The following is a 27,500-nucleotide window of genomic DNA, read 5'->3' on the forward strand; positions in this document are numbered from 1 at the left end:
TATTCTGGTTCTAAGGGAGAAAAGAAACCCAGTACACATTTTACTCCAGTGATAAGAAGGATTAGAGTTACAATATTTGCAAATTGCAGTATACAACTTTTTGATATTCATATAAGTACTCTTTATAAATATCTACTTCAATAATCTACAGAATCAGGCACTGCTTTATTGTTTGAAAGTAGTAGTACCATCTTACTGTGCAAAAGTATTGTGGCCACTAAGAAAAGATAAGATCACACTATTTTGTTATTTTTGTCACTTCTAGATGACATGCAGCCATTACTGTGATAAGTATGCATAACCAAATTTCCAGTTTACACTTCTCTACAATATATGAATATTTGTATGTGTTCTGTATATATATTTAGTATATTTAGATGGCAGTGCATGTATATGGCATTAGACAGAACACATATTTTTGCACCATAATCAAGCCAGAGTAGATTTCCTAATGCCCATTACTGTATGTCTCAATATGTAATTTATTAATTGCATGTTAAAGGGATCAGATCTTGTTTTCATTTAGTGAAGATTACTTCTATGATAAGACAAATTACACTTACATTTATTATAGTGAAAATTTGGCTCTTGTTACTCTCTTATCCACTATAATTAATGCAGTGAGTGCTTTTGACAGTTATATAGCAAGAGAAGTGCATGGTTTATAGAGAAAAATTTACTCCTTTTTTTTCTTTTCTTTTTTTTCCCCTAGGAAGCTGTTTCATATTTTGACAGAACACTCAAGTAACCTTTCAGTTAGCTTGTTGTTTTAGATTTTGGAATATAAATTTATTGCAGTGTTCATAATTTCCTTTTTCTCTTTTTCATCATTTGTTAACAATCGTTAACATGGAATGTGAGATAAATTCCTTAATTAACCAAAAATAATTAATAATGATAAGCCTTAAATTTATGTTGCATGATAACTTTACTTAAAATTCTAGTATAAAGAATATTTCCATCCTAAAATCACTTTTTTACAACATACATGCTCATTGGAAATGCCACATGTTTCAATATCTCCATATTTACTAAGTACCTTCTTTTGCAGGAAGTAGTACAGAGAGTAGCGCTTCTGCTCCACCACCATCCCCAGCATCGCCACCTTCGCACCCGAGCCATGTTAGCGTGAACAGCACAGCCGGATCACTGAGGAGGGCTGGCATCCCCCAATCCCCTGTAGTCCCACACCCAGTTATTGGCCCCCCCAATAACCCTGCAATCCTCCCACCCTACCTCCCCTCACAGCCCCCTGCCTCCCCCACAGGCTTACCCCCTGCCGGCCCTCCTGTTGCCCCTCCTGGTGCCGCCAGTCCTCCCTCTCCTCCTCCTCCTCCCCCTCCGCCGCTGCCTCAGCCAGCTTCAGCACCTCTGCCATCACAGGTACCATCCTCATGCACCACACCACCACCACCTGCTTCAGCCAATACCACAGGCACCACAACTACCAGCAGCGATCCAGCCCAAGTGTCCAATGCGCCCTCGGGTGGTTGCAATAACCCCCCTGCTACCACCAGTACCAATACATCCTCTACTACTACCACTAGCACAGCTACTCCTGGCACCAATAATGGAGGACCCATGTATAACTGGCAAGCCACCATGACTACTGTTAAGGAAAGGTACTACTAAGTAACTGCTCAGGAGACGGGCCTAATCTGCTCTTTGAAGCAAGCTCCCTCTAAAATTCCCACTTACTTTTGCCTTCTCATTAATTATCCGTTTTCTCTCTTGGAGTTGTCACTTCTCCCGACTCTAAGGTTATGACGGGTTTTAGAGGGAGAAAAGGCAGAAAAAGAGAGATAGCATGTATATTTGTGTGTGTGTGTGTAGATAAATAGATATATACCTGTATACAGAAGCATACTCTAGCATGCACAAGCATATATGTACAAGTGCGAGCGCAAACACACACACCCACACACACACACGCACACATGCACACACATACACATGCACACACGCACGCATGCACACCCACGAGCACACCCACACACACACTTAAGCACACACATACACTCACGCCTACACACACATTTGCGCCCAAACACGAGCGCACACTTATGCACACACACTTTCACACTCACATATACAGAAACACACATACACTTACACACACATACACTTACACACACACTTACACTTACACACACACATACACTTACACATACACTTACACTTACACATACACTTACACACACACAAACACACACACACACACACACTCACACACTCACATACACACTTACACACACACATACACACTTATACACACACACACACACTTACACACACACACACACACTTACACACACACACACACACACTTACACACACACACTTACACACACACACACACACATACACACACACACACACACACACACACACACACACACACACACACACACACACACACACACACACACACACACACATACACACACACACATACTCACACACACACACACACACACACACACACACACACACACACACATACACACACATACACACACATACACACACACACACATACACACACATACACACACACACACACACACACACACACACACACATACACACACACACACACACACACACATACACACATACACACACACACACACACACACACACACACACACACACACACATACACACACACACACACACACACACACACACACACACACACACACACACACACACTGACACACACACTGACACACACACTTGGAGAGAGAGAGAGAGAGAGAGAGAGAGAGAGAGAGAGAGAGAGAGAGAGAGAGAGAGAGAGAGAGAGAGAGAGAGAGAGAGAGAGAGAGACTAAGAAATAGACTCACCCACTCACTCTGACTCACTCATCTGAATGATATTAGCAGAGAAATGCATGTACCTTCATTTATGTGCTTGTTTATAGCTTCAGCAAAATTGCCTATCTGTAATATGACAATGATGAAATAGGTATGTAAGTAGATATTTTATTATGTCAAACACACAGACACACATGTATAAGGGGCATGTCCACTTAGTCTTACTTGATTCTGGTGACCAACTCTGTTCCAACACAATTTCCGTCCGTTCATGGAGAAAATTGTTATATATCTAGTCACTGACTAGTATTTTCCGCTCATGTGTCTCATTTTGAAACCTACGACTCTTATCAGAATAGGTTACAACAAATTGAATCTGTTAGAAAGATTATATGATTTATCCCGTTAAGAATAGGGAATGACTGTAGAACCCAGATCTGAACTATCTTTCCCCCTTCTAATCCACATCGACTGCCTTAGTTCCTTACTCCATACAGATGAGGGTCAGAGGGTATCATTCTGTTCTGATGATAAAGCACATCATATATCCTGTATTATCTGTATGTCATGACCCATTCACCAGAGTCTCTTCATGCACATGTGTGGAAAATCCTGGCATTAGGAGGGACATACCATAATGCTTCACTGTGTTACAGTAGGAGGCTTGCTAGTGGAGATGAGTTGGTGACTGTCGGATAGGGTAGGCATTAAGTGGAGACATCAAACACCTCAAAAGTGTTATTGCCCGGCAATGTACCTATTAACTATATAATGTGCATGTAATAATCACCATCTGTAAATGAAAGTTTGATACTCCTACAGTATGCATATGCTGGCTTTAAAGTGCTTTATTAATGCTTTAGAATATATTGATAAGCCATTGAATTGAGAACAACCCTGATATAAATATACAAAAAATAAGTATATTACGTATATATATTTATACGTAGATCCACCACTGCACATATGTATACACAGTTGTGGGTCTACCCTCACCTAGTTATGATGAGGATAATAGTAATAGAAATAATAATAATGATGATGATGATGATGATGGAAATAATCAATAGAAATAATAATTACCTTTAACAGTGGCATTAAAATCCCTGTGATTAAGTTAACAGATACTAAGGACATAGGGCTGGTTCGAAGTTCTAGGTTACATGGTAACTGGAAAAACACAAAAATAAAACATAATTGTCACCCTTTCCATAATGGGCTTGAAACATTCAAATCTTAGCCTCCTGGTGCCATGCAATCATACTGTCTTCTTTTTTTCATGTAATCATTTGATTACATTTTATAATATATAAATTTTCTAAAGAATAATAAGAAAAAAAACAGTTTTCTTAATGGAAAACAGCTCATCCACCACATCAAATAAAGTAAAGAAATTCTACGTTTTACTTAACAGAAATGTTTTGTACCATGATATGTGTCTGTGTGTGTGTCTGTGTGTGTGTGTACATGTGTGTTTGCCTGTTTGTTTGTTTATCGTTTGTATATTCCTATAAAGTTCATTTAGCATTATAATTGAAATGTAAATTTTTTTTTTTTTTTATTGTTTTAGATTTAATTTTCATATTATTTTATTTTAGGGAATTCTTTTAACAGGGAGCTAAATGATAGACTACAAACAGTTGCTTTAACAATAGTAGAAGTACTATGGTAGTAGTAGTAGTAATAGTAATGGTGCACAGGATTCAAGGTACACATGATTACAGTGAGGTTTTGGGCACCAGGATTTTTATGATATTAGCAGGGTGGTTCACTTAGATAGATAGTTGAACAGCAGAACAAAGGAAATAGCCAAGAAACCAAGAAATGTAAATGCATTATATGTCAATATCTTTTTCATGCTATTTTAAATAGTCTTAAAACTGTTGTCATTTCTTAAGAACAGGAGATGCATTTTAGTAGATGATAATGACAGTGGTATACATCAACAGGTAGGATAGATCATATGATTATGTGTATATAACCTTTATTTCTGACCTTAGTAGAGAGTAAGTATATAGTAAAGGGGAACAGGGGTGTGATACTTTTTTTTGAAAAGCAAATAATTTTTTTTACTATCAACATTTAGACTTTTCTTTATGGAAATAAAGATGAACATAATAAGTTGCAGTTTCAACAAAGTATTTATCATAAGTCAGATTCGGGTTTTCTGATAGGAGAAATATGAGCCACCAGTAGAAGATAGTAACTAGTTATTTATTCCTACAAAAGCTAAGTAACATAAATAAGTAATAAGTTCTGTTATATTTTACAACTTGTCTTTGTCTTTTGGGTAATAGGCAAAAGTTTGATATTAGCTGCATCTGTTTTTTCTTATTCTCAGTGATTCTACTGTCATGATTGATTTTATACTCAATGGTATCAAATTCTTGTAACTATTTCTTTTTATTTGCTAAGAACATATTGAAGAGGATTTGCACACACACACGCACATGTACACACACACACACGCATATGTACACACACACACGCACATGTACACACACACACACACACACACACACACACACACACACACACACACACACACACACACACACACACACACACACTCTCTCTCTCTCTCTCTCTCTCTCTCTCTCTCTCTCTCTCTCTCTCTCTCTCTCTCTCTCTCTCTCTCTCTCTCTCACTCACTCTCTCTCTTTCTCTCTTTCTCTCTTTCTCTCTTTTTCTCTCCCTCTCTTACTTGTAGATATGATTAGTATAGTAAATATATATATATTTTAGCATGAAAAAAATTGTCATGTTTTGTACAAATTTCTTCTCCTTTTCTTCTTTGCTTTCTGCTCTTTGTTTCTTTTTTTAACCCACTATACCATAGATTGATAGGTAAGTAGTTTGATTTTTATTGATTTTTAAGACAGGAGAAGTGTATTTGTGCCTTATTTATGCCCAGATATATATTGCTGACTTGTATTTTATACACTTTTAATTGAATGGTTTCAGATTTGCATTTTTGTTCAACAATGAAATATTGAGTGATGTTCATTTCCTGGTCGGCAAGGGAGACTCAAGGCAACGTATTCCAGCCCATAAATTTGTGCTGGCAGTGGGCAGTGCTGTTTTTGATGCCATGTTCAATGGGCAGTTAAGTACCCATCAGGATGAGATTGAACTGCCAGACGTGGAGCCACAGGCCTTCTTGGCACTCTTGAGATTCTTGTACAGGTGAGCGGAGAGGGGCAAAGGGGGAAAATGAAGATATATTTAGAATTCAATTTCACATTCAATGTTAACCCGAGAACTGCACACTCAAGAAATCTGGCAAAACTGGTGTGCAAAAAGTGTCAAAAAAAAATTAATAAATTCAAGAAAATAAATTTTTGTGCTATTTTAGACAAGATATGCATGCATGGGAAATTTGACATATGGATCTAAAACCCCTACAGCAAATGCTGTATGTCGCTGGCGCCCCAAACTACAGCAAATACTGTGTGTAGCAGTTATCGGGTTAATGGTTGTTTGAAGAAGATAGGTGTGAAAAAGTGAGTCGAATATTTGTGTGAATGTATATGTGATACAGTGTGTGTGCTGTATAATTTTGATCCCATAGATTTATGCACTTTGTTGTACTTAATAAGAATAAATGATTATAGTTTGTTTTTATGAATTGTGTTAATTTTCATATATAATGTAAACCAATTCCTTTTAAGCATTTACTAAAGGTAAACGAGTTGTTCATACCCTTCTGAACACATATCCAGTCACTAAATTTGATAAAAGTAACTTCCCACCAGTGATGAGGTGCAGATTGGGCCAGAGACGGTGATGACTGTATTGTACACGGCAAAGAAGTATGCAGTTCCAGCTCTTGAACAAGCCTGTGTAGATTTTCTCAAGCGTAACCTCTCCTCAGATAATGCATTTATGCTTCTAACTCAGGTATAGTACATCAAGGGACTAATTCGTATTCATGCTTTATGTTTAATTTGACTTCCATTTGTTTTATTTTTTCTTTGTACAACTGGAAAATGGAAGGTACAATGCATTTTAAATTTGATCTGCATTAGAAATTACCAAATAAATAATATTTTGTGAGTGACAAATAATGAATTGATATCAAGAACTGGGCAAAATTTTGCAGGCTCGACTCTTTGATGAGCCACAACTGGCTGCCTTGTGCTTGGAGACAATTGACAAAAACACTGAAGATTCACTAGCAGCTGAAGGGTTCACAGATATTGACCATAATACCCTGTGTCTGGTGCTAGAAAGAGATACCTTGAGGATTCGAGAGGCCAAGCTGTTTCAAGCAACAGTCAGGTAAGGTATTTGTGTTGAAAATTGGGAAGTACTCTTGTTATAGATGTTGTATTTTCATGCTATTAAACTATTTTTTATGAATTATTTTTTTGAATGTACTTGGAAATAACAGTAAATAAGGAACTCTGAAGCTAAATACCTAAAGGGATAATTCCTCCTAACAGGTGGTCAGAGGCAGAGTGTGAGCGTGAGGGTTTACCTGTAACTAGTGCTAATCAGAGACAAGAGTTAAGCAGAGCTCTGTCTCTCATTCGTTTTCCTCTCATGACTGTGGAAGAGTTTGCTCAGGGACCAGCACAGTCAGGCATTCTTACGGACCGTGAGGTTGTCCAGCTCTTTCTCCACTTCACGGCAAGTTTAAGATATATTAAATTTTCCTTTTCCTGCACCTTATCCCTATTCTTTATTTCCTTGTACCATTGAGTCACCTTTGAAAATCAGTTTGAGTTCAGTAGATATAAAATCTATATGACCTCCTTAAAAGGGTTTTGAGATCCAATCATCTCTGACTCTCCGGTGTAACCATATATACTCTCTTAAGGTATATTTTTCATATTTCCACAAGGACAGGCCTATTTTATAGTATATATTTTTGCCATACTTAGCCATCGTAACATTGATTCAAAATTCTGATAGCCCAAACAAAGCATTTATTAGGTTAGAAATTGCTACTGAATGTAGAATATTTCCCCCTAACCAATCAAGCCTATCTCTGGGCATCATTAAGTGAAAATCTCCCCAATAAGGCAAATCTATATAACAAACCTTCTCTCAATATAGGTCAACCCAAAACCCCCGGTCAACTTCCTAGATGTTCCAAGATGCTGCATGACCGGCAAGGAACAGACAGTGTGTCGTTTCCAGCAGATTGAGTCCAGATGGGGGTATTCTGGAACAAGTGATAGAATTAGGTAGGTTGCATTTTTTTGTTAGTAAATTTATTAAAAATGAAAAGTAAGGTCAACATTCTATCATTTCTTTTAATTCTACAAATTTATGTTTATTTAGTTCTTATGTTACCTGAATAATCAGGAAGGTTATCTAGCTGACAGTTGTCTACAAGTAATACAAAAGAGAATATTACATTCTATAATTTAGCATTTTTAGGAATTGATCATGTGAATCACTCTACATAATCAGATAGAAGCAGATTATATATATATATATATATATATATATATATATATATATATATATATATATATATATATATATATATATATATTTATATATATTTATATATATTTATATATATTTATATATATATGTATGTATGTATATGTATGTCTGTATTTATATATTTTTTCTTTCTTTTCTTTTTTTCTTTCTTTCTTTCTTTCTTTCTTTCTTTCTCTCTCTCTTTCTTTCTTTCTTTCTTTTCTTCTCTTTTCTTTCTTTCTAAAATAGTGTCATAAAATTATGAAACATAATTTTACAGGTTCATAGTTGACCGTCGCATATTTGTAGTGGGTTTTGGAATGTATGGATCCATCCACGGGCCGTCAGAGTATGAGGTGACCATCCAGATCATCCATACAGCCACAGGAAAGGTAGGGAAAGACTTGTACTACTTGCACCAAGGTACTTTATTTTTTTTGGTTGGTTAATAATTTTTTCTTTCTTTCTTTCTTTTTCCTCTCACCCTTTTTTTCTTCTTTTATCATTTTATATTAATGGGAATTGCTATTAACCGAAATCTGAAGGGCATGACATGTACGTACATTACATGCCCAGTTTGAGTTTACCTTATTGTTTTTACACGTAGATGGCTACACTTGTACTAAGTCACCAGTGAGTCAATTACAAGTACTGCCTGTCTCGCCTTTTTACCCCTTTTCCTTGATTGAAAATATTTTATATTATCTTATATTGCTGCTACTAGTGGCTATAGCATTATAGTAATTATAATGTCTATAAAAAAATAACACCATTGGTATTTATAGAATTAGTAAAAAAAAAAATGTTTTTCCTGCCAATTCAGGGAAAGGTAAAATTAGATAAGGTCACAGGTCAACAAATTGACTCCTTTGTGGCTAAGCACTAGCAGAGCCATCTGTGTGCAGAGACATTAAAAATTTTTTTTAAAAAATGAGCACAGCAATTTCCCAGTGGCTTTGATTTAATACAAGAATTTCTAATGCTTGACACTAACTTTATTCAATTGTTATTAGGTTTTACTTTAACACTTGGATGCCAGATACATGCTCTGTTTACTGTGGTTTTGTTTGATTCATTTTTCTAACAGAACTTCACAAGAGGATAGTCAATGACCCTTTGTATAAAAACTTCACTTTTTAAACTTTTGACTCCCTTGTGGCATAACATGTTTAGAGCCATCTTTTTGTAAGCAAAATTTATAGAATAAAATCACAGTGGACAGTGTATTTATTCATGATGTCGACATGGTTATGTTGATTTCCACATTCTTTTGTATGAGATCACTTACATAAAAACTATTTGAATACTTGTAAGGTTCATAAAGAGTAAATCAGTTGCATGTACTACTGATTTTATAACAAATCATTTAGGATAAGATCATGCTTATGGGGATCAACTCTTTCTTTTTTCTGTTTGTCTTCTTCATCTTTTTTTTCTTCTTCTTCTTCTTTTTCCCCTTGTATCTATATGTGTTGGAGCTCTTAATGATTTTTTTTCCTTTAAACCATTTGGGTCTCTTCTACAGTCAAAAAAAAGAAAAAGAAAAAAAAAAGAAGTGAAAAGTAGGATTCTGCTAAGCCTTACTCTGGTGAATTTTTGACCAGTGAGGAGAGAGAGGACTTGTATCATATTATTCAGAAAGACATTAGTTTGTGTGTCTCTGATTTCACTCTTTTTTTATTCCTTCATTCTTTCATTTTATGGCTAACCAAAGTTGTGTATATCCAAATGTATGGAATCAGCTAACTTCATTGGTCCAAACATAGGTGTCGCCTGAGGTAAAAAGAAAAGGAAATTAGATATTTGCATATTTAATTATTCTTGTTTCCTTTTGTTATCTCTATTTTTTTCTTTTCTTTTTAATGAAAACTCTTCTATGTACATTAATTTCATACAGAGGATTGAGATATTCTTTTTTTGTATACTATAAGAAAAATATCCAGTGTCCATTTCTATGAATTTAGAGACAGGAAGTCTTTGCTATTATTTGTTGTTAGAGGACTTCTTTGGGGATGTCTTAGGGTGGGGACCATATCCTGCAGAGTACCATTTCACTAAGTTCACAAGGGTTCAAGGTCTTCAAAGGTCATCATCAAATTTTACTCAATGATCTGGTACTCGTCTATGGTCCCCATGGTTAGAGAGTATGATTTTGGGACTGTTTCTATGATTTCTGCAATATCATCAGTATTTGGTTTCATTATGAAGTCAAGTTTGCCTGCTTTATTTGTAAGGTAGCAAGCATTTGCAAAATAAATTCTGGGAAATGTTCTGTTGGTTTTGCAGTAGCTGGCACTTATGTTGAGTCATTTTGGTCAAACACCCTGCTAAGGCTGTGAGGTTTAGTACCAGTTTCTGTTTAGAAAGACCCTTACAATGATAGGGAAGGATTCTGATTTTAAGGGGCAGGTGATTCTCAGTATCGGCTTCCCCATTGCTTGTGTGACATTTCTTTATGTAGAGGTTTAGGTCTCCCTTGCAGGCTTTTGCATTGGAGCTTTGGTTGCTTTTGTTTTTCTTCTTGTTTCCATGTTCTGTGAGAGCGTATCCTTACTTGTTATTTGAGTTATAAGTGTCCTAGCTTAGTATGTTGTAACCATAGTCATTATTTATCACAATAAGCATCTTGCTGTTGCTATCATGTGTGGGGAGAGAATGGTGTCTTCTCACTTATCACTTTCCTTTCTGTTATTTTGCTTACTCTACTTACTGTGTTTGATTTGAAAGTTAGTGTGTGTATGGGGGTGGTGGTCAGTTGGTAGGGATCATAAGCATTGATATGGGTGTCTAAGGAGGAAGTTGATGGGAGAATGTGTGTGAGGAGATCACATTATGAGGGGGGACATGGTAAAGAGGGGCAAGAACCATGCAATGCTGGCCTGAGACTACCAGACCTATCAGACTTTCAAACACCACAGCATTCCCAAAGAAGTTGAGGGTTGCTTGACAGATTTGTAGACCCAGCCAACACAAACACTCGTTTGCAGTGTCAAGGCTCTTTGCCTTGTCTTTGTAATGTTATTATCTCTTTTTCTGCTCATGCATTTTTTTCCATTTTTGCCTTTTTCAAAGATCTGTATTTGAATATAGAAATAGTGTCCTCATCGGACCCAGCACTCTTCCAGCCATTGCTCACAGATGGTTCATTCCACCTTTGTTTACAGGTGAAAATAATGCAAGAACCATTTCCTATATGCCCATTAAGTCTAATTTTTCTTGAAGTGTTTTGTGCATGCATTGTGAGTCATTTCCATTATTCAGCCAATTTTTTTGTGACAGCACATTCTGATTACCCTGGCCCTAAGCCAGTTTTTTCATGGCATAATGGTCATGTCATGTTAACTCACGGGATCCAGATGCCTTGCTGCCTGCACATGGACCAAAATCCAGGCATTAGGCTTACTTGAGTGGAAATTCCTGGGTGTGTGGCTTGTCGGCAGAGCCCACACAACACTAGAATGCAGTGTCAAAACTCGTTCCCTCCCCTTTGCAGTGTTATTAGCTCTATTTCTGCATAAGCATTTTTTGTTTTTTTTTATCATTTTCTAGTGTGTATATTTGTCATTTAGTATAATATATGAAGATAATAATAGAATGTTTCCCAGCATTGATTCTATATCATCTCTCTAGGTAGTCTATAAATGCCCACCGATTCTAATCACCCTCCAAAAGCTTTGTGCACTAGTGGTGAGTCATTCCTTCAGCCATAATTCTTGTGTTGGCATATTCCCTTCACACCAGCCCTCAGGCAAATTTTTTCATGATGTTATATTCATGTCACCTGGCCCACAGCCAGATTTTTACTGCTTGTACTGCAAACCTTACCATTACCCTGATGGGGGAGTGGACAGGCTTCTCTGAAGAATTGGGAAAGCATCCTGAGTCAGCCCCCTAGGCTGACCTTTTGCTACCTAGGGGAGGCAGTCAGATTTTGCTCTGACTTTGCAGGCACACATGTAGCCATGGTTTGTGCTTTAGCTGCTATAGAGGAAACACAAAGTAAGTATGGATACTACAGCATCTTCACACAAACCAACAGTCCCATTTTACTCAATAAAAATACATGGAAAGAATTCTGATTTTATCTGAGTGTTTCTTTTTCCTTCTGTCTTTTTGTCTTCTCATTTCAGTTGCTTTAAGTTGAGAAATGACTGCAAGAAGAAAAATGTGGGGTGCATACTGAACATTGATATTGGTCATTTCAGCACACTTGTTGGGATTTTATACATTTATCCTGAGATAAAGAATCTTCAGTAATGTGCATGGCTTATACTTTGTGTTGATTTTTAGGTGTGTGCAAGCAACGACACAAACTTTACATCTGATGGTTCTGTGAATACATTTCGTGTCATGTTTAAGGAGCCCGTTGAGGTGCTGCCCAACACTAACTACACTGCTTATGCTACACTGAAGGTGAGTCTGGTATCAAAATACACTTGCACCAAGATTCATTATTTGGTTAATGTTTTTAACCAATACTAACTGATTTTTCTTATCTTTACAAATGTATATATTTGACTACATTTCTCTATCTTTTATACCTTGCCTATTTGCATGCACCGAAAGATGAAACTTGGTTGAATGAAAAGTGCGCCATACACCACTTCTTATTGGATAGTACATTTCAGAAGAATATAGGCAACTTATTCAACCCATTCATGCCAAATGATTACTTAACAAGTCACGGCAAACTGAGCCAAATGCCAGGTGACTAGCTCCCATCCCATGCACAGTCAAGCCTGCTCTGAGTTGTTCACTTGTTTGGCTCCCACTGCAGTCACTGAGAGATGCAGAGAGTAGGGTAAACATTTCTTTCCCACACTTCTGGATTTTCACTTACATGTCTGACCACACAAAGCCCAGCATGAGGCTTAGTATGGTATGGGGATATCCCATCATGAGGAGATTAATTAATATTTACTCAGGGTATATGAATTCTTCAGAATACCTAGACACACACTGTTGCATGCGAATAAGGCAATTACAGGTGGTGACATAGATTTAGTAGATGGGGTAACATACAGGTAAGGAAAAAAAAATCTTGACACAATCAAAATTTATCATGAGCTAGATAACCCGTATTATATCTCTCATGCATTATTCAAAATTATTCTGAGCTCTTTTTAACCCAGTGCCACCAGGGATGGCATTTAAGTAGTTTATTAATTGTCTTTTCACATAGCTGGCTCCTCAAATACTTAGTCTCCAATAAGGCTATTACTGTACAACCTACCTCACCTGTTTACCCTTTTCCTTTATTTTTGGAAATATTTTTAATAGCAGCATCAATATTGATAGCATAAGGGGGGATAAAAATCCCAAAAATTCAAGGTGAGGTTAACTAAGTGACGACTTGGTGGCTTAGCACTTGTGAGGCATTTCTTGAAACAGTACTACAGTGAACACTACATTTTCCAAGTGGCATTGGGGTAATATGATAAGGGATACAAATTTGCATATGGATTTTGTAAAATTAAAAGGTTCATGTAAATAATGGAAATAATGGATGTTATTAAGTGCAGATAATTTCTCCTGACAAGTTGATACTGAATCTAATTTTTATATTTGTTGCTTATATAGATTTTTTATATATTCAGGGCCCAGATTCTCACTACGGAACCAAAGGAATGCGTAAGGTGGCGGTGGAATGTCCATCAGGTGACAGAGCAACCTTCCAGTTCACATATGCAGCTGGAAACAACAATGGTACATCCGTTGAAGATGGACAGATCCCGGAAATCATCTTTTACACTTAGATGTGATAAAAGAATGGAGAACCAAGAAAGAATAATGGTTGTGTAATATAGTTGATACGTATCCCAATCCCTGCAGAAGATTCATTTGCAGATTTATTTAGTTAGTCATTGTTTTTCCTCTTCCTTTTTTTTCTTTTTTTATTTCTTTCTTTTTCTGTTTTTTTTTTTTTTTTATCAGTTTTTTTTTTTTTTTTTTTTTTTTTTTTTCTTTTTTCTTTTTTTCCTTTTTCTTTTTCTTTCTTTTTTCCTCTCTCTTTTTCCATGCTAGATACCTGCACTGTACTAGGTTGGGGAGATAGGGGTTCATAAAAACAATGGTAATGTTCATGCCTTTGGTTATAATTTAGATAACTTTGGCAGGGGAAGAAGTCGTAAAGGTGAGAGGTCTTGGACGTGTTAAGTCGATATTACTCAATGCTAATGATACCAAATCATGCTTTGCATTGAACTGGGAAAACAGTATAACTACAGAAACTTATTATATGTAGAAAATGTGTCATATAACAGCTACTGTAACTAAGCCTCATAACGATGCCTCTGTAAACTAATTTTAGCATACTAGAAACCTACTTTGGTCAAATGACAAAAAAAGAAAAGAAAAGAAAAAAGTTTCTCCTCACTTTCTTTTTGGTTAGGTTTGAGAGTATTGGAGGATTAAAATGAAGGTATGTTAGGGGTGTTAAGTTGAGGGAAACATAGTGGTATTACTGGGGCATAGAACCAAAAATGTATATATTAGTAAACGATGCTTGGAATCTCAAAAGTATCCCAATGATGAAAGTTGAATAATTAAAAAGGGAAATAAAAGAGGTCTTTTTATGTTGATGATAATATGCCAATATTTCTGTTAAGGTAATTTTACACAAAAGTAATTGTAATAAACCATGACACTTTGCTCAATTTGAATAATTTTTATTTATATAGCTTGCCATAACAAACAAGAAAGTGTTCATTTGTCTGTAAAAATAAAAGATGTATGAAAATATAGAGAATGTGGCATTTAAATTTGTATGAGATTATAATTTGGTAAAACCACCAAAGTTATTTTAACATAGCATTAAATAAGAGGGCTCAGAGTACAGAGTGACAATGTAGTCAAATAAGAATATCAATGTATTTGTCAACAAGACTTGTTTGATATGTGTATTGTTAATCATGATGGTCCTGATGATATTTGTAGGAATGGGTAAAGTGACTGTGATGTATGTTATCATTATAGTGGACAAATAGTGAAGAGTTATTGCTCATATTTATTTTCTAAAATAGTGGATCTGCAGCAAAAGAAAATTAAGCACTATATAAACATCTTGAGTATCTTGAATGATTTCAAGAAGTGTAGAAGTTTGAGTTTGATGCTGTTGAAGGTGCTCTGAGTAATTAAACTGTGTGAATCAAGAATAGAGTTGTAAGAAATTGTGACTTGCTTGAAGGAGATTGAATTAATGCAGTTTGTCCAAGACAACTGTCAGGATAGTCTGTCTGATCTTTTGAATCCGATTAGATGGTTGGGTATTTGTGTGTGTCTAGTTTTGGAGTTAAAGACAGGTCAAAGCAATGTATTATATATGTTGCTGATGTTTGTTCATCTTGATTATAAAATGATTTCCTGAAGGGTAACAAATAAATATTTGTGTATAGAATATGGAAATGTAAACTTATAGGTATATCGGTGTGTTTGTGTTTACTTGCCAGCTTGTACAAATATATAAATATATCACTCATATATACAAGCTGATCTGTATACATACACACTTACATATGCATACATATAAATATAAATATACAGGTATACATGGTCTCATATAGCATATGAGAACTCCCACTGTGTCACATAATATACATATGCACCTACATTTACATTAACAAACATACATACATGTGTATATTTCGTTTTTTTGTATGCATAAGTGCATCTGTGTAGACACTTTTTTTTCTAACTTCCACGTCTTCTAGGAATATCAATGGACCAAGAATCTCTTCTCTTAAATGTCGATAGTAAATACTGTCTTTGGTGTCTTTTTTTTGTCTTGAAGAAAGATAGTTTTGACCATTTCTGAATGAATTATGTTTAGCAAAGATAATTCATTGATGAAAATATTATATTCTCTGTAGGAGGGGATTTGTAGGCAAGACCAATTATTGTGGAATTATTGTGATGTTCAGAATTGTAGTGATGGATGCCCTTCATGTTATTATCATTTTCTTCTTCCTTCTCTTCATCAGCTTCTTCCTTTTCCCCTTGCTCTTTGGCTTCCTCTTTCTTTTCCTTTTCCTCTTCTTCCTCTTCTTTTTCTTCAGTGTATGAGACTGGTTCATATATCTGCAGCCAAATGTAAGATATGGTAAAGAAAAAAAATGAGTATACATTTTATGACTAGTGACACACACCTCAAGCTTTCAATGTTTTAAGAAGTGTTCCAAGTCCAAGACAGTTTCATTTACATGACATCTTATGCTGCAGAAGGGATCACAAAGATGAAGCAAGTAGTCATACGGTGCTGCAAGTACATACTCACATGGTATCACAGGCCAGTGTAGTCGTCGAGAAGAATCCAAGGGAACCTTAATTTTACTGTGAGTTTTCATTTAGATAGTGTGTTTTGAGTTCCTCCAGTATGGTTGTGTATTGCATCTAAGTATAGATTCATTCTTTTTTTTTTTTTTCGCTCTCTCTTTCTGGCTGTCCAGTATGTATATAGAGAAAAATCTGTTTTTGATATCATTGTAATCACTTTGATGCTCTCTTGGATATCCCAAATAGTGATAAAGTCACATGATGTTTCTTCTTTCCTTTTGGGGGGGGAGGGGGTCAAGTCAGGAGTAAATGCAAAAGCATAACTACCTTTTTTTCATATATATCTCAGGTCTGTGGTAGAGATTCATGTACTTTGATGAAGTATGGAAGATTTCATTGCAAGTGAACATGTCCAAAGCAGTAACTGCTTCAGTATAAATATAGATTGATTGTCATCCAATATATATATATGAACAAACACATACATACATACATAAACACACATATTTACATACATACTACATACATACTACATACATACACACATACACACATACACACATACACACATACACATACACATATACACATATACACATATACACATATACACATATACACATATACACATATACACATATACACATATACACATATACACATATACACATATACACATATACACATAAAGACATATACACATACATGATATATATATATATATATATATATATATATATAATCTTATATGCAGCTTGTACCCTTGGTATGTTTGTAAACAAAATAGTAAGTGATATAATCCATAGTTTTAAGTTTTTGCTGGTTTCCAAAACCAGATAAATAACAAAGTGTAATCAAATAAAGCATCCATTAAGACAGGTTGTATACTCTTTTAGATATATATTTGAAAGAAAGCAAGATTCTCAACTGAAGAGGCATTTTAGTGTATTATTGTATTGCTCTTGCAAATGACTTGTATTGCTATTTTTTCCCCATTTCAGGGAATAATACAGTATTTATGTTTTGTTCCATGCATATAGGTACTATGTAACTTCACATGATGTAGAGATACATCACCTATCTACAATAAATATTCTAGTCAGCAGCTACAAAACTCTGCATATTTTTGTTTTCTGTTTCCATCCAAAGTGTACATCTTTTCTTTCTTTTTTTTCTGTCATTTCTTGATCTTTTACTCAGAATATTTTCTTCAATGATTTTGTAAGTTTCTCTGCATGTCCTGTGCAATCCTATAGAGAAATGTAAAATTGCCAAACCTTGATGTGTGCAAGTTACAATATAAATTTTCTTCTTTGGCAGATGATATTTGTTTTATTTCCAATACCCTATGGATTTTTTTGCCTTTTGTCTTTGTTTTTAAGGAAAGAATATACATATACAAAAAAGTAAAGACTCAATTTCTTTTAGAAAAATCACATGTTAGTAATTTATGACACAAGTTCTTAAGACATATTGTCAAGGTGAAAGCTGAAAGGTTCTATTAAATGAAAAATGAAAAAGGTAACAGACTCCTTTCATTCACTTTTTTTTTTCATCATTTTTTTATCATTTTTTTTTTTAATTAATTTACCATTTCCAGTACCATCCTACTGTTGTACTATTCTTTACCCTTTGTGATACTATGCCTTCCTATATTGCTACATGATCTTTCATAGTCTTAGCACATTTATTTTGCTTTTTAACCATCAAAGATTCTTTTATTAATACCCAAAATGTCTTGTAATTCATCTGTGGTTATAAAGTGCATATTCAGGTGCCTCACAGCTTGCACATAGACCAAAATCTAGTCATTAGCATACTTGAGTGGCAACTCTTGGATGTGCAGCTTGTAGGCCCAGCCCACACTAATACTCCTTGCCTTTCCTTTGCAATATTATTATCTCTTTTTCTGCATACACATTTCCCCCCCAAGATCTCTAAGTGTCATTTGTTTTGCCACATTAAACCCCATTCCCTTTGTTGTGACAAGGGCTGGAACCAAGTGTTAAGGATTCCCCTACCTTGGGCCTCAGCCCTAGGCTCAACTAGGTTTGCATAGCCTTCTTTCTGTGAATTAACTTTTCCTTCTCTTTTTCAACTCCTTCTGTCCACTTTCTAAAGTATGAGAGCCATGTTGAAAGGATTAGAGGCTGGTTTTGGGTCTGTCCTTAAACAGCTTTAGGGAGTCATGGGTATTGTATACCCATTTAGTTGTCTTGCCCTTACCCCTCATGGGGATCTTGAGGAGTGAACCATTTCTCTTCCCCATGTACTCTAGGGTTACTAAGGCCATTAATGGTTTTGTACCCTTATTAGGGGCATTGAGGTTTACCCCTTTCAACCAGCCCCACCGACTTCAACATTTCCAGCTCCCAAACCAAACACTGCTACTCCTACCCCCTTGTCAATACCTGCTGTCAGCTCAGTCCTCTCTTCCAACATCTTTGACTCCATCTCCTCATCCTCCACAGTCTTCATTTTCTACCAGTTCCCCTACTCTTTGTTCTTATTGTCCGCCTACCTGCAGTACTATCTCACTCAACACCATCCTCTTCCTCCCACCCTTCAACTACTTCCACCTCTACAAACCTTCTAATTATTGTTTTGTAGCCCAGCTAATCCATTTTTTGTGATCCCCCTGCAGCCCCTTACTCAACACCCTCCTCTTCCAACAATATCTCCAAAAACAAGTCCTAAGCTCAAACATTATCTACCCTGACTGATCTCACTAGCAATCCTATTTCTGCCCTTTATACTTGTAGCAGAACTGTTTCCATCTAACCAGAAGATTGCCCTGTTTATGATAAGGATTGGTCAGATTGTGGAGGCACCTTGCTCACCTTTCTTGTTGACTATGATGCAGTAGTAGTATGCTACTACAATACAACTCCACCAATATTAATAAGATTACCATAGCCTCTCCCATGATATTTAGATTGGAGGAGAGACTTATCCTCTATGTGTCAGCCTGTTCATGACTGTTCAAAATCCTTTGCACAAGCATGCATGTATGCCAATTGTAGTGGCTCCCACAATGTATTTTATAAGGGCTGCCCTACCTACAAGTTTGAGTCTGAGGTGGCAGTTCTCAGATTCAAACTTGGCCTCACTTTATGGGAGGCCAGACAGGAAGCATGCTGATGAGGTTTTTCAATTGCCCCCAATCCTGTGCTGTCCTTTGCTCCACCCATTAATCTTCCTCTCAAAATATTTCTAAATCTCTTCCAGTATTTATTCCTCCTCCTCCTTGTGTTCCCACTTCTACCCCCTCCATCTACCAGTCAAATACTATTGCCATTCTAAATCCATACATTCCAATTTCTACCAATTCCCTGGTGCCTTCTTGCTCTACCCATTACACCAGACAATCTAAACATTCTACCCCATCATCTACAACACCATTTCCTATACCTACCTCTTCCTCTCTCTCCCTGTCCCTTGCTCACTGTTGTTGTGGGGGGGCTTGGGAGACGGGGACTGAGGCCCAGTGTAGGGGATCACCCCTGCCTTGGTCCCCAGCCCTCACCTCAACTAATTCTCCATGGTCTTTTCCTCTCCTCCTTTCCTTTTCCTTTTCTTCATTCCTTTGTTCTGTACACTTATCCTAATCATTAAACTCATTTTTGCCATTTGCATCACAGTACTTTATCATAATGCTCCCTATTCCCCTAACTCCTTCCCTCCTAACAACCTTTACCTTATACTGTACCCTGTCAGCTCCCCCTCTCTACCCTTTTCACCCTCTAGTATTGTTCAACCTGTAACTTTATCCTAATCATTAATTAATTCCTAACCCTTTGATGTCATATAGCACTTCCTTACCTCTGCTAACAATCCTCGCCCTATCACTATATTCTGAATATGCTGTTAACGACTTTAGATGTTCATTCAGCGGAAAATTTTCAATAAATAAATAAAACATCTCTTCCTCTGCATCTCAAACACCTGTCCCCTTTTCTCCCTATCATTTCCCAGACTTTTCATTGAGCAGACTCCATAGTATCTCCCTTGGAAGTCTATAACTCCGTGTAATAACAATAACATTGCATTATTTATTTTTTTCATATTATCAATACAATATTTTCTATATTTTCTGTAACATACCCTTCTCCACTAGTCACAGCAGGCAGGAATAGGATCCTGAGCATGGAAATAGGGTACCCCTGGGCCCTGTATAATTTCCAGCCATGGCTCCACTCTTATTTCCCAGTGGAAAATTTTCCAGGACAGCATATTCCTGTTTCCTGGACCTCAGCAATTTTTTTCATGATGTGACAGAAACATTACCCAGATCCAATGGGTTAATAATAGATAATACAAAATATTTTTTATAGTGAACATTACTTCTTTATTTACTACAATCTGGAAAATCATTCAATAGCGTGCACATGATGTCATAATCATCCTGATATTAGAGCACTTGCACAGATAAATAAAAAAGTGCACCAAGGAGGAGTTTCAGCACCAGCACTTGCTAAGGCAAAGTTCATCAGATCTCATCAAGAGGTACTGTAGTTTCTAGTCTGGTATTTGATGTGCATTAACCCAATTGGCTCGGATGGCAAGAATACATGCCATGCCCACTGTAATATAAGTTTATTTATTGTATTTACACATAGATGGCTCTACAAATGCTTAATCACTAAGGAGTCAGATATTAATCCTACCTATCTCACCTGTTTACCATTTTTCTTGACTTTTGGAAAGAGTCTTTGGTATTATTTCATTGTCTAAAATGTTACCAAGATTTTAATAACAATTTAATAATCATAACATCAATAACAATAACAGTGTCAATATCAGTTGTATTTAAAAGAAAAACACGTTTTCCCGCCAATTCAAGGGATGGGGAAATCAGGATCGATCACTAAGGCTACTGACAGACTCCTTGCCAGCTGAACATATGTGGAGCCATCTGTATGTAACAAAATTCACAAAAAACTGCAGGGGCCAGAACATAAATCCATGGTGGTTGGGTTAATACCTACAAAACTAGATTGTTAAGGTGGCCTCAACAGGGCTTTAAAAGACCGCAAAAATAAAAATTCTCACTATTGGCCTTAAAATAAATATTCATAAAAGTCAAGTCCATAATGTCTTCTAGAAACTTGGTCTTCACTAGCAAAATCTGTTCCAGTATATATGATCTTCAAACTCACAATCCTTTTTTACATTTTTAAATAGTCTTGCAAACTTGGGAAGAGGATAAATTAAAAGTCAGCATTATTTATGAAATATAAAAATATAAAATATTTTGGTTGTGATCACAAAGTAACTGAGATTAACAGTAATGAATAATAATAATTTGCACTGATGTCACAATTTCCATTTCTGTGATGTATCACAGTTTTAAGCAAGAAACAAAATATCTGGAACTGATTTTAATATCTCAATATATATAATGCATTTTTTTTTTTTTAGTTTACTTTTGTCTATCAAATGTCCTCACTCTTGAAATATATTAAAAACATTGAAACATTAATAACAATGAATAAACTCAATGTCACAATGTGTCAACACATTCATTTGCATTTACTGAACATAATCACTTCAGATTATATGTCCTTATCCTCAACTGTCTAACTCATTTAAACAAAATTAAATACAGAGGTCTAAATTCATTTCTTTTCCCCCCTTGCCTCTTAAAGTCTATTAATTTCTCCAAGATGAAAATTATTTGTAAACGCAAGTTACAAAAGTCACAATTCCATAAAAGCATCCAGGCTTTGTCATACTTTACCCTCTATCTTCCAAGTACAAAGTTTCACATTCTACAACCTTAAGTCATTTGACTGCAATTTTCTGTGATGCTTTTCACTTTATTTTCTATGCTATATAAGTGATTGTCATTTATGTTAAGTGACCTCATAGTCTGAGCTAACTGGAAAAGATACTCCTTATTTGAACCACTCGGTCCGGCAGCTGATGCTATAATCTGGGCGATCTCATCTTCCTTTGTTGGGCCTGTATAAAAGGGGTTTGTTTCTGAACCTGAAAAGAAAATTAAATTTAAGCTTAAATAATACTCATCTCTTTAGAATTTTCCTCCCTATGACTAAACACAAATAAACTAAATCTGTAGGTGTAATAAATAACCATTTTGTAATACATTAGAAAATTATACTTCACTTACTGCATTACTACAGTATTTAATACATATTTGTTTTTATGTTGATGCAATTGAAAGTTAGGTGACCACAATATGGGTAAGATCTTGAAATACTTTACTACCATTACTCTTGCAATTTGATAATCACTTAAAATTGGATTTATGGCATTAACTTCCTATAACAAAATTTAATCACTACTGATTTTCTTTTAGACCTTAATTACCATTAACAACAAATTCCAGTTTCTAAAAGTCATTATCATATTAAAAGAGAATATCTGAAAATCTAAAAGCTTCAGAGTTAACTGTGTGTGTATATATATATATATATATATATATATATATATATATATATATATATATATATATATATATATATACATATATATATATATATATATTTAGTTCACAGGGCTTCAATCTAGCCTCTATATTACATCCCTAATTCTTGCAAGAAATATCTAGGAAACAAATGGTTCAGACTTCAAGGAAGGGAGAAAATTACCTAGATATATAATAAGTTCCCAGGGTTTCAATGCAGCCTCCTGAGGGAAGAAGGTCACTGGTGTGCGCTGATATCCATCCTTTTCCCTGTGGTCAAGATGAGCCATCACTTCCTCCTGCTTTTCTTCGCTGATCTTATAAGCTACACCCCAAACCTTTTCCTACACATTGAAGGAATGTTAAGGATTTCAATTAGGACTCTGAAGGCTTGGACTTTTCTTATAAGTCCTAATTTTTTTTCAATTAATCTTTACATAACTCAGAAGATTTAGCTGTTTGATTTTGAAAGCATCAGAAAGTTAATTCAAAGTTTCACAATATTTATTTAAAAACAGCAAAATAATTCTACCAGAAAATACAAAACATATCTTAATATTCATCAAGAAGTATAAAAAGAATCTGTTGTAAAATACAAGCCTCATAATTTATGATAACACGACAAGATAATAATAATAAGGCTTCTAATATAGAGAAGAAATCTTGTCCATTTTTAAAAAGTTGCACATACAATAATTCATGTCTAGTAACATCCCTATAACAGATCAATCCTAAAAAATGTATAAACTACAAAAATATTTTATCCCTGACACTTACACAGAAAAATTACAAAGCAATATCAATGAAACATTCTTGAAGTGAATATCAATAGCATATTTTAATCTAAGACTTGAACAATTATCAAGAACTTTGTCACTGTTAATAATGCTAGTACCAAGAGTTTTTACTGAAATAATTAAACAAAATTATTACTAAAATATATATACACACTCTAATTACTGTCCTTCCAGGCAAATATATATAGAGATATTATACATTCCAGGAAGAAGTATGAAGATACATTTTCATATCAGGAGCATTTCATTTGTACTGAGCCTGCACAAAATCACTTTATACATCAATCCCAAATGCCAAGATATCCTGCCCGATGTATGTTTTGTATAGATCTAAAATGTTTCAATCATTCTCAGTTTGCGATTACATTATCTTTTAGGCTAAAATCTTTTTTACTGCCTCCTCCAACTGGAACAGGTGATCATCTCTGGCTTGTGGTACCTCCTCCCGCATGAAATTTGCCAGACGAAATAAGTATTCTGAATTTGCACCCGAAGGACCGCGACTTTCAGCTATCTGCTTTGCCATGCTAAGGATTGGGGCATCTTCCAATAGGAATTCACTCTGTTTACTCCCCAGAAACACCAACACACTTTCTGATATCATCTGATCACTGGGAGAGTACATACTTAGGCTTTTTCTATTGGTAAAGCGTTGCTCTCTTATGTTTAAGCGTTCCATCACATCACTCTCTTTGTCAGGTGAGATTTCATACGCAGCTCCCCAGACTTTTTCCTGAAGCACATTAGGCCTCATAATAAAGCATTTAGTTTAAATATCTGAATGAACTGCAAAGAAATAATATGTGCAAGACTACTAATGGTTAATATATTACACAAATGATATAAATACAGTAAATACTGTAAAGTTCTAAAATTATTGGTGCTTGTCATGCTTCTGATTATTATAATGCTGGTGCTCAAGAATACATACCTCAGGGTCATCAGATGGTACCAAAGTGACAACTCTTCCCGGCTGCAGGTTGGGAAGAAAGTGGAGAATTATGTGTATGAGAACTACTGAAGACTAAGCTAACAAAAGCATCAAGTAAAATTATAAAGCCTAATGGCTGTAAAAATATCTAAAGTGTACGAGATTAGAAAAAAATTGTGTATACATTAAGCATGCAACATTTACCATTATTTTTTTTAATTGGGCATCCTTCATATTTGTTCAGTTCAAGAAAAGTAAATTTTAAGAACCAGTCTTGCCAGAATATACATGGCAGAGGTTTGTTGGCATTTGTTGAAATGCAGAGGCTTCAGTAATCACTTGACATTGCAATGCTATTAGGTTGGACAAGGGAATGTGCAGCATATATCACAGATCATAGTAAGTTTCACATCTGGATAAATACATACAATAAAATTATGAGAAAAAGTCCCATTCTAAACATTTAGCAGAGGAGGAAACACTAATGCTTTAAACCATGAAAATACTTTAGCTTAAGGAATATCAACAGAGCAATAGTGCTTATGTAAGAAAATGTCAACACTTACGATCCCTATCAATGCATGGGAAAACAGTGCATACATTCAGTCAACATGAACAGTGTTCTCAAAAGTTCATATTATTGGATTTTTACTGTTGTTTTCACAACTGTGAAGTAACAAAGTGCTATTCATTACTTTACTTTGTCAAGGCAGATTACTTAGCGAGCTTGCCAGCTTAGTTTGTTAACAAGTAAAGATACCTGGCATAAAACATGAGAACAGAAGATTTTTGGAACAAAAGAGGAAGCAATTTATCTTTATCCTGTAATGCCTGTGGAAATTATTTTTTCATTCTATTCTCAAACTAATACATCATAAAATTTAAATATTAAAAAATATATCTAAAAACATAACAGCTGTTTTACTCATATTCATTATAAATATCAATGAAATTATACTTTTTATTTCAATCTAAAATAAACAAGAAGCTGTATTTCCAAGCAAAAATAAACGCTACATTGCATACAATATACTACCTTTCCTGGAACTCCACGGTGATCAATGCTTGCCTGCCAGAACCTGCGAGCATAGCCTTTGATGTATCCAACTACCCGCTGCTGGTAAGGAAAATCCACCTTCCAAGTAAGGGAACCATATCCAAATACCCACATGATTGGATCCTGACAAAAAACAATGTATTAATAAAATATACAAATACATACAAATGCTTTTTTCACATATGCATGCTGTCCTTTTGCCTCAGTCTCTATGGTAGTCCTCAAAGATGCTCCAGGAATAATTATGCACATTATGTACCCCTTTATATTCCTCTATTACACATGTCATCTGCCAATGCCACATATATGTTTATGTATGCATATCTATCTATCTATCTATCTGCATACATACTTACTTACTTACATACATACATACATACATACATACATACAGACAGACAGACAGACAGACAGACAGACAGACAGACAGACAGACATACAGACAGACAGACAGACAGACAGACAGACAGACAGACAGACAGACAGACAGACAGACATACATACATACATACATACATACATACATACATACATACATGCATACATGCATACATACATATATACATACATACATTCATATAATATGTGAACTGTGTCCATGTTGACAAATATAAATATATATATACATACATACATACATACATACATACATACATACACACACACACACACACACACACACACACACACACACACACACACACACACACACACACACACACACACACATATATATATACACAAATATAAGCATATATATGCATATATATATGCATATATATACATATATATACATATATATACATATATATACATATATATACATATATATACATATATATACATATGTGTATGCGTGTGCATGTGTGCGTGTGTACACATACATATATACATCATATGTATTTAAATAAATACATATATATAAACAAATATATATAATATATAAATATAATTATTTATATCTATATATATATATATACATACACATACATGTATAAATATATATATATACAAATATGTATATGTACACATACATATACATGTATATAAATATACATATATATATATATATACATACATATATATACATATATATACATATATATAAATATATATATATATATGTATATATATATAAATATATATATATACATATACATATATCTATATATATAAAAATATATATAGAAATATATATACATATATATACAAATATATATATATATATATATAAATATATAAAAACAAATATATATACATATATGTATACATTATACATACATACATACATATATATATCAATATATATATATATATATAAATATATATATATTTATATTTGTCAACATGGACACAGTTCACATATTATATGTATGTATGTATGTATGTATGTATGAGTGTGTGTGTGTGTGTGTGTTTGCGTGTGTGTGTGTGTGTGTGTGTGTGTGTGTGTGTGTGTGTGTGTGTGTGTGTGTGTGTGTGTGTGTGTGTGTGTGTGTGTGTGTATGTATGTGTGTGTGTGTGTGTGTGTGTGTGTGTGTGTGTGTGTGTGTGTGTGTGTGTGTGTGTGTGTATGTGTGTGTATGTGTGTGTGTGTATATGTGTGTGTGTGTGTGTGTGTGTGTGTGTGTGTGTGTGTGTGTGTGTGTGTGTGTGTGTGTGTGTGTGTGTGTGTGTGTGTGTTATATACATATACATACATATACATACATATACATACATATACATACATATGCATGCAAACATATACATACAT

At 35.0% G+C, this 27,500-nt stretch overlaps 2 protein-coding genes across 4 annotated transcripts in view; one reads left to right on the forward strand and one right to left on the reverse strand.

Annotated features, from left to right (window-relative positions):
• LOC125032952 (BTB/POZ domain-containing protein 1-like) overlaps window positions 1-14,208 on the forward strand; it is a 19,404-nt gene extending 5,196 nt beyond the window's left edge. The window contains exons 3-11 of one of the 2 annotated variants that reach the window (XM_047624358.1): window positions 1,052-1,622; window positions 5,784-6,005; window positions 6,575-6,719; window positions 6,922-7,100; window positions 7,265-7,451; window positions 7,881-8,011; window positions 8,539-8,650; window positions 12,549-12,671; window positions 13,856-14,208. In XM_047624358.1, the coding sequence (XP_047480314.1) occupies window positions 1,052-1,622; window positions 5,784-6,005; window positions 6,575-6,719; window positions 6,922-7,100; window positions 7,265-7,451; window positions 7,881-8,011; window positions 8,539-8,650; window positions 12,549-12,671; window positions 13,856-14,014 (1,829 nt within the window). In that variant the 3' untranslated portion in view covers window positions 14,015-14,208. The remainder of the gene's footprint in view (window positions 1-1,051; window positions 1,623-5,783; window positions 6,006-6,574; window positions 6,720-6,921; window positions 7,101-7,264; window positions 7,452-7,880; window positions 8,012-8,538; window positions 8,651-12,548; window positions 12,672-13,855) is intronic. The other variant, XM_047624359.1, reaches the window with a different exon arrangement.
• Window positions 14,209-21,388: 7,180 nt separating this feature from the next.
• The window catches only part of LOC125032742 (putative glutathione-specific gamma-glutamylcyclotransferase 2), a 7,975-nt gene continuing 1,863 nt past the window's right edge, over window positions 21,389-27,500 (reverse strand). Inside the window, exons 2-5 of one of the 2 annotated variants that reach the window (XM_047624043.1) lie at window positions 25,724-25,867; window positions 24,688-24,729; window positions 23,144-23,303; window positions 21,389-22,520 (exon numbers count right to left, since the gene is read on the reverse strand). In XM_047624043.1, coding sequence (XP_047479999.1) covers window positions 22,309-22,520; window positions 23,144-23,303; window positions 24,688-24,729; window positions 25,724-25,858 — 549 coding nt within the window. In that variant the 5' untranslated portion in view covers window positions 25,859-25,867 and the 3' untranslated portion in view covers window positions 21,389-22,308. Of the gene's footprint in view, window positions 22,521-23,143; window positions 24,490-24,687; window positions 24,730-25,723; window positions 25,868-27,500 lie in introns of those variants that run through there. The other variant, XM_047624044.1, reaches the window with a different exon arrangement.

Source organism: Penaeus chinensis, chromosome 15 (genome assembly GCF_019202785.1).
Source record: "Penaeus chinensis breed Huanghai No. 1 chromosome 15, ASM1920278v2, whole genome shotgun sequence".
Classification (NCBI taxonomy): domain Eukaryota; kingdom Metazoa; phylum Arthropoda; class Malacostraca; order Decapoda; family Penaeidae; genus Penaeus; species Penaeus chinensis.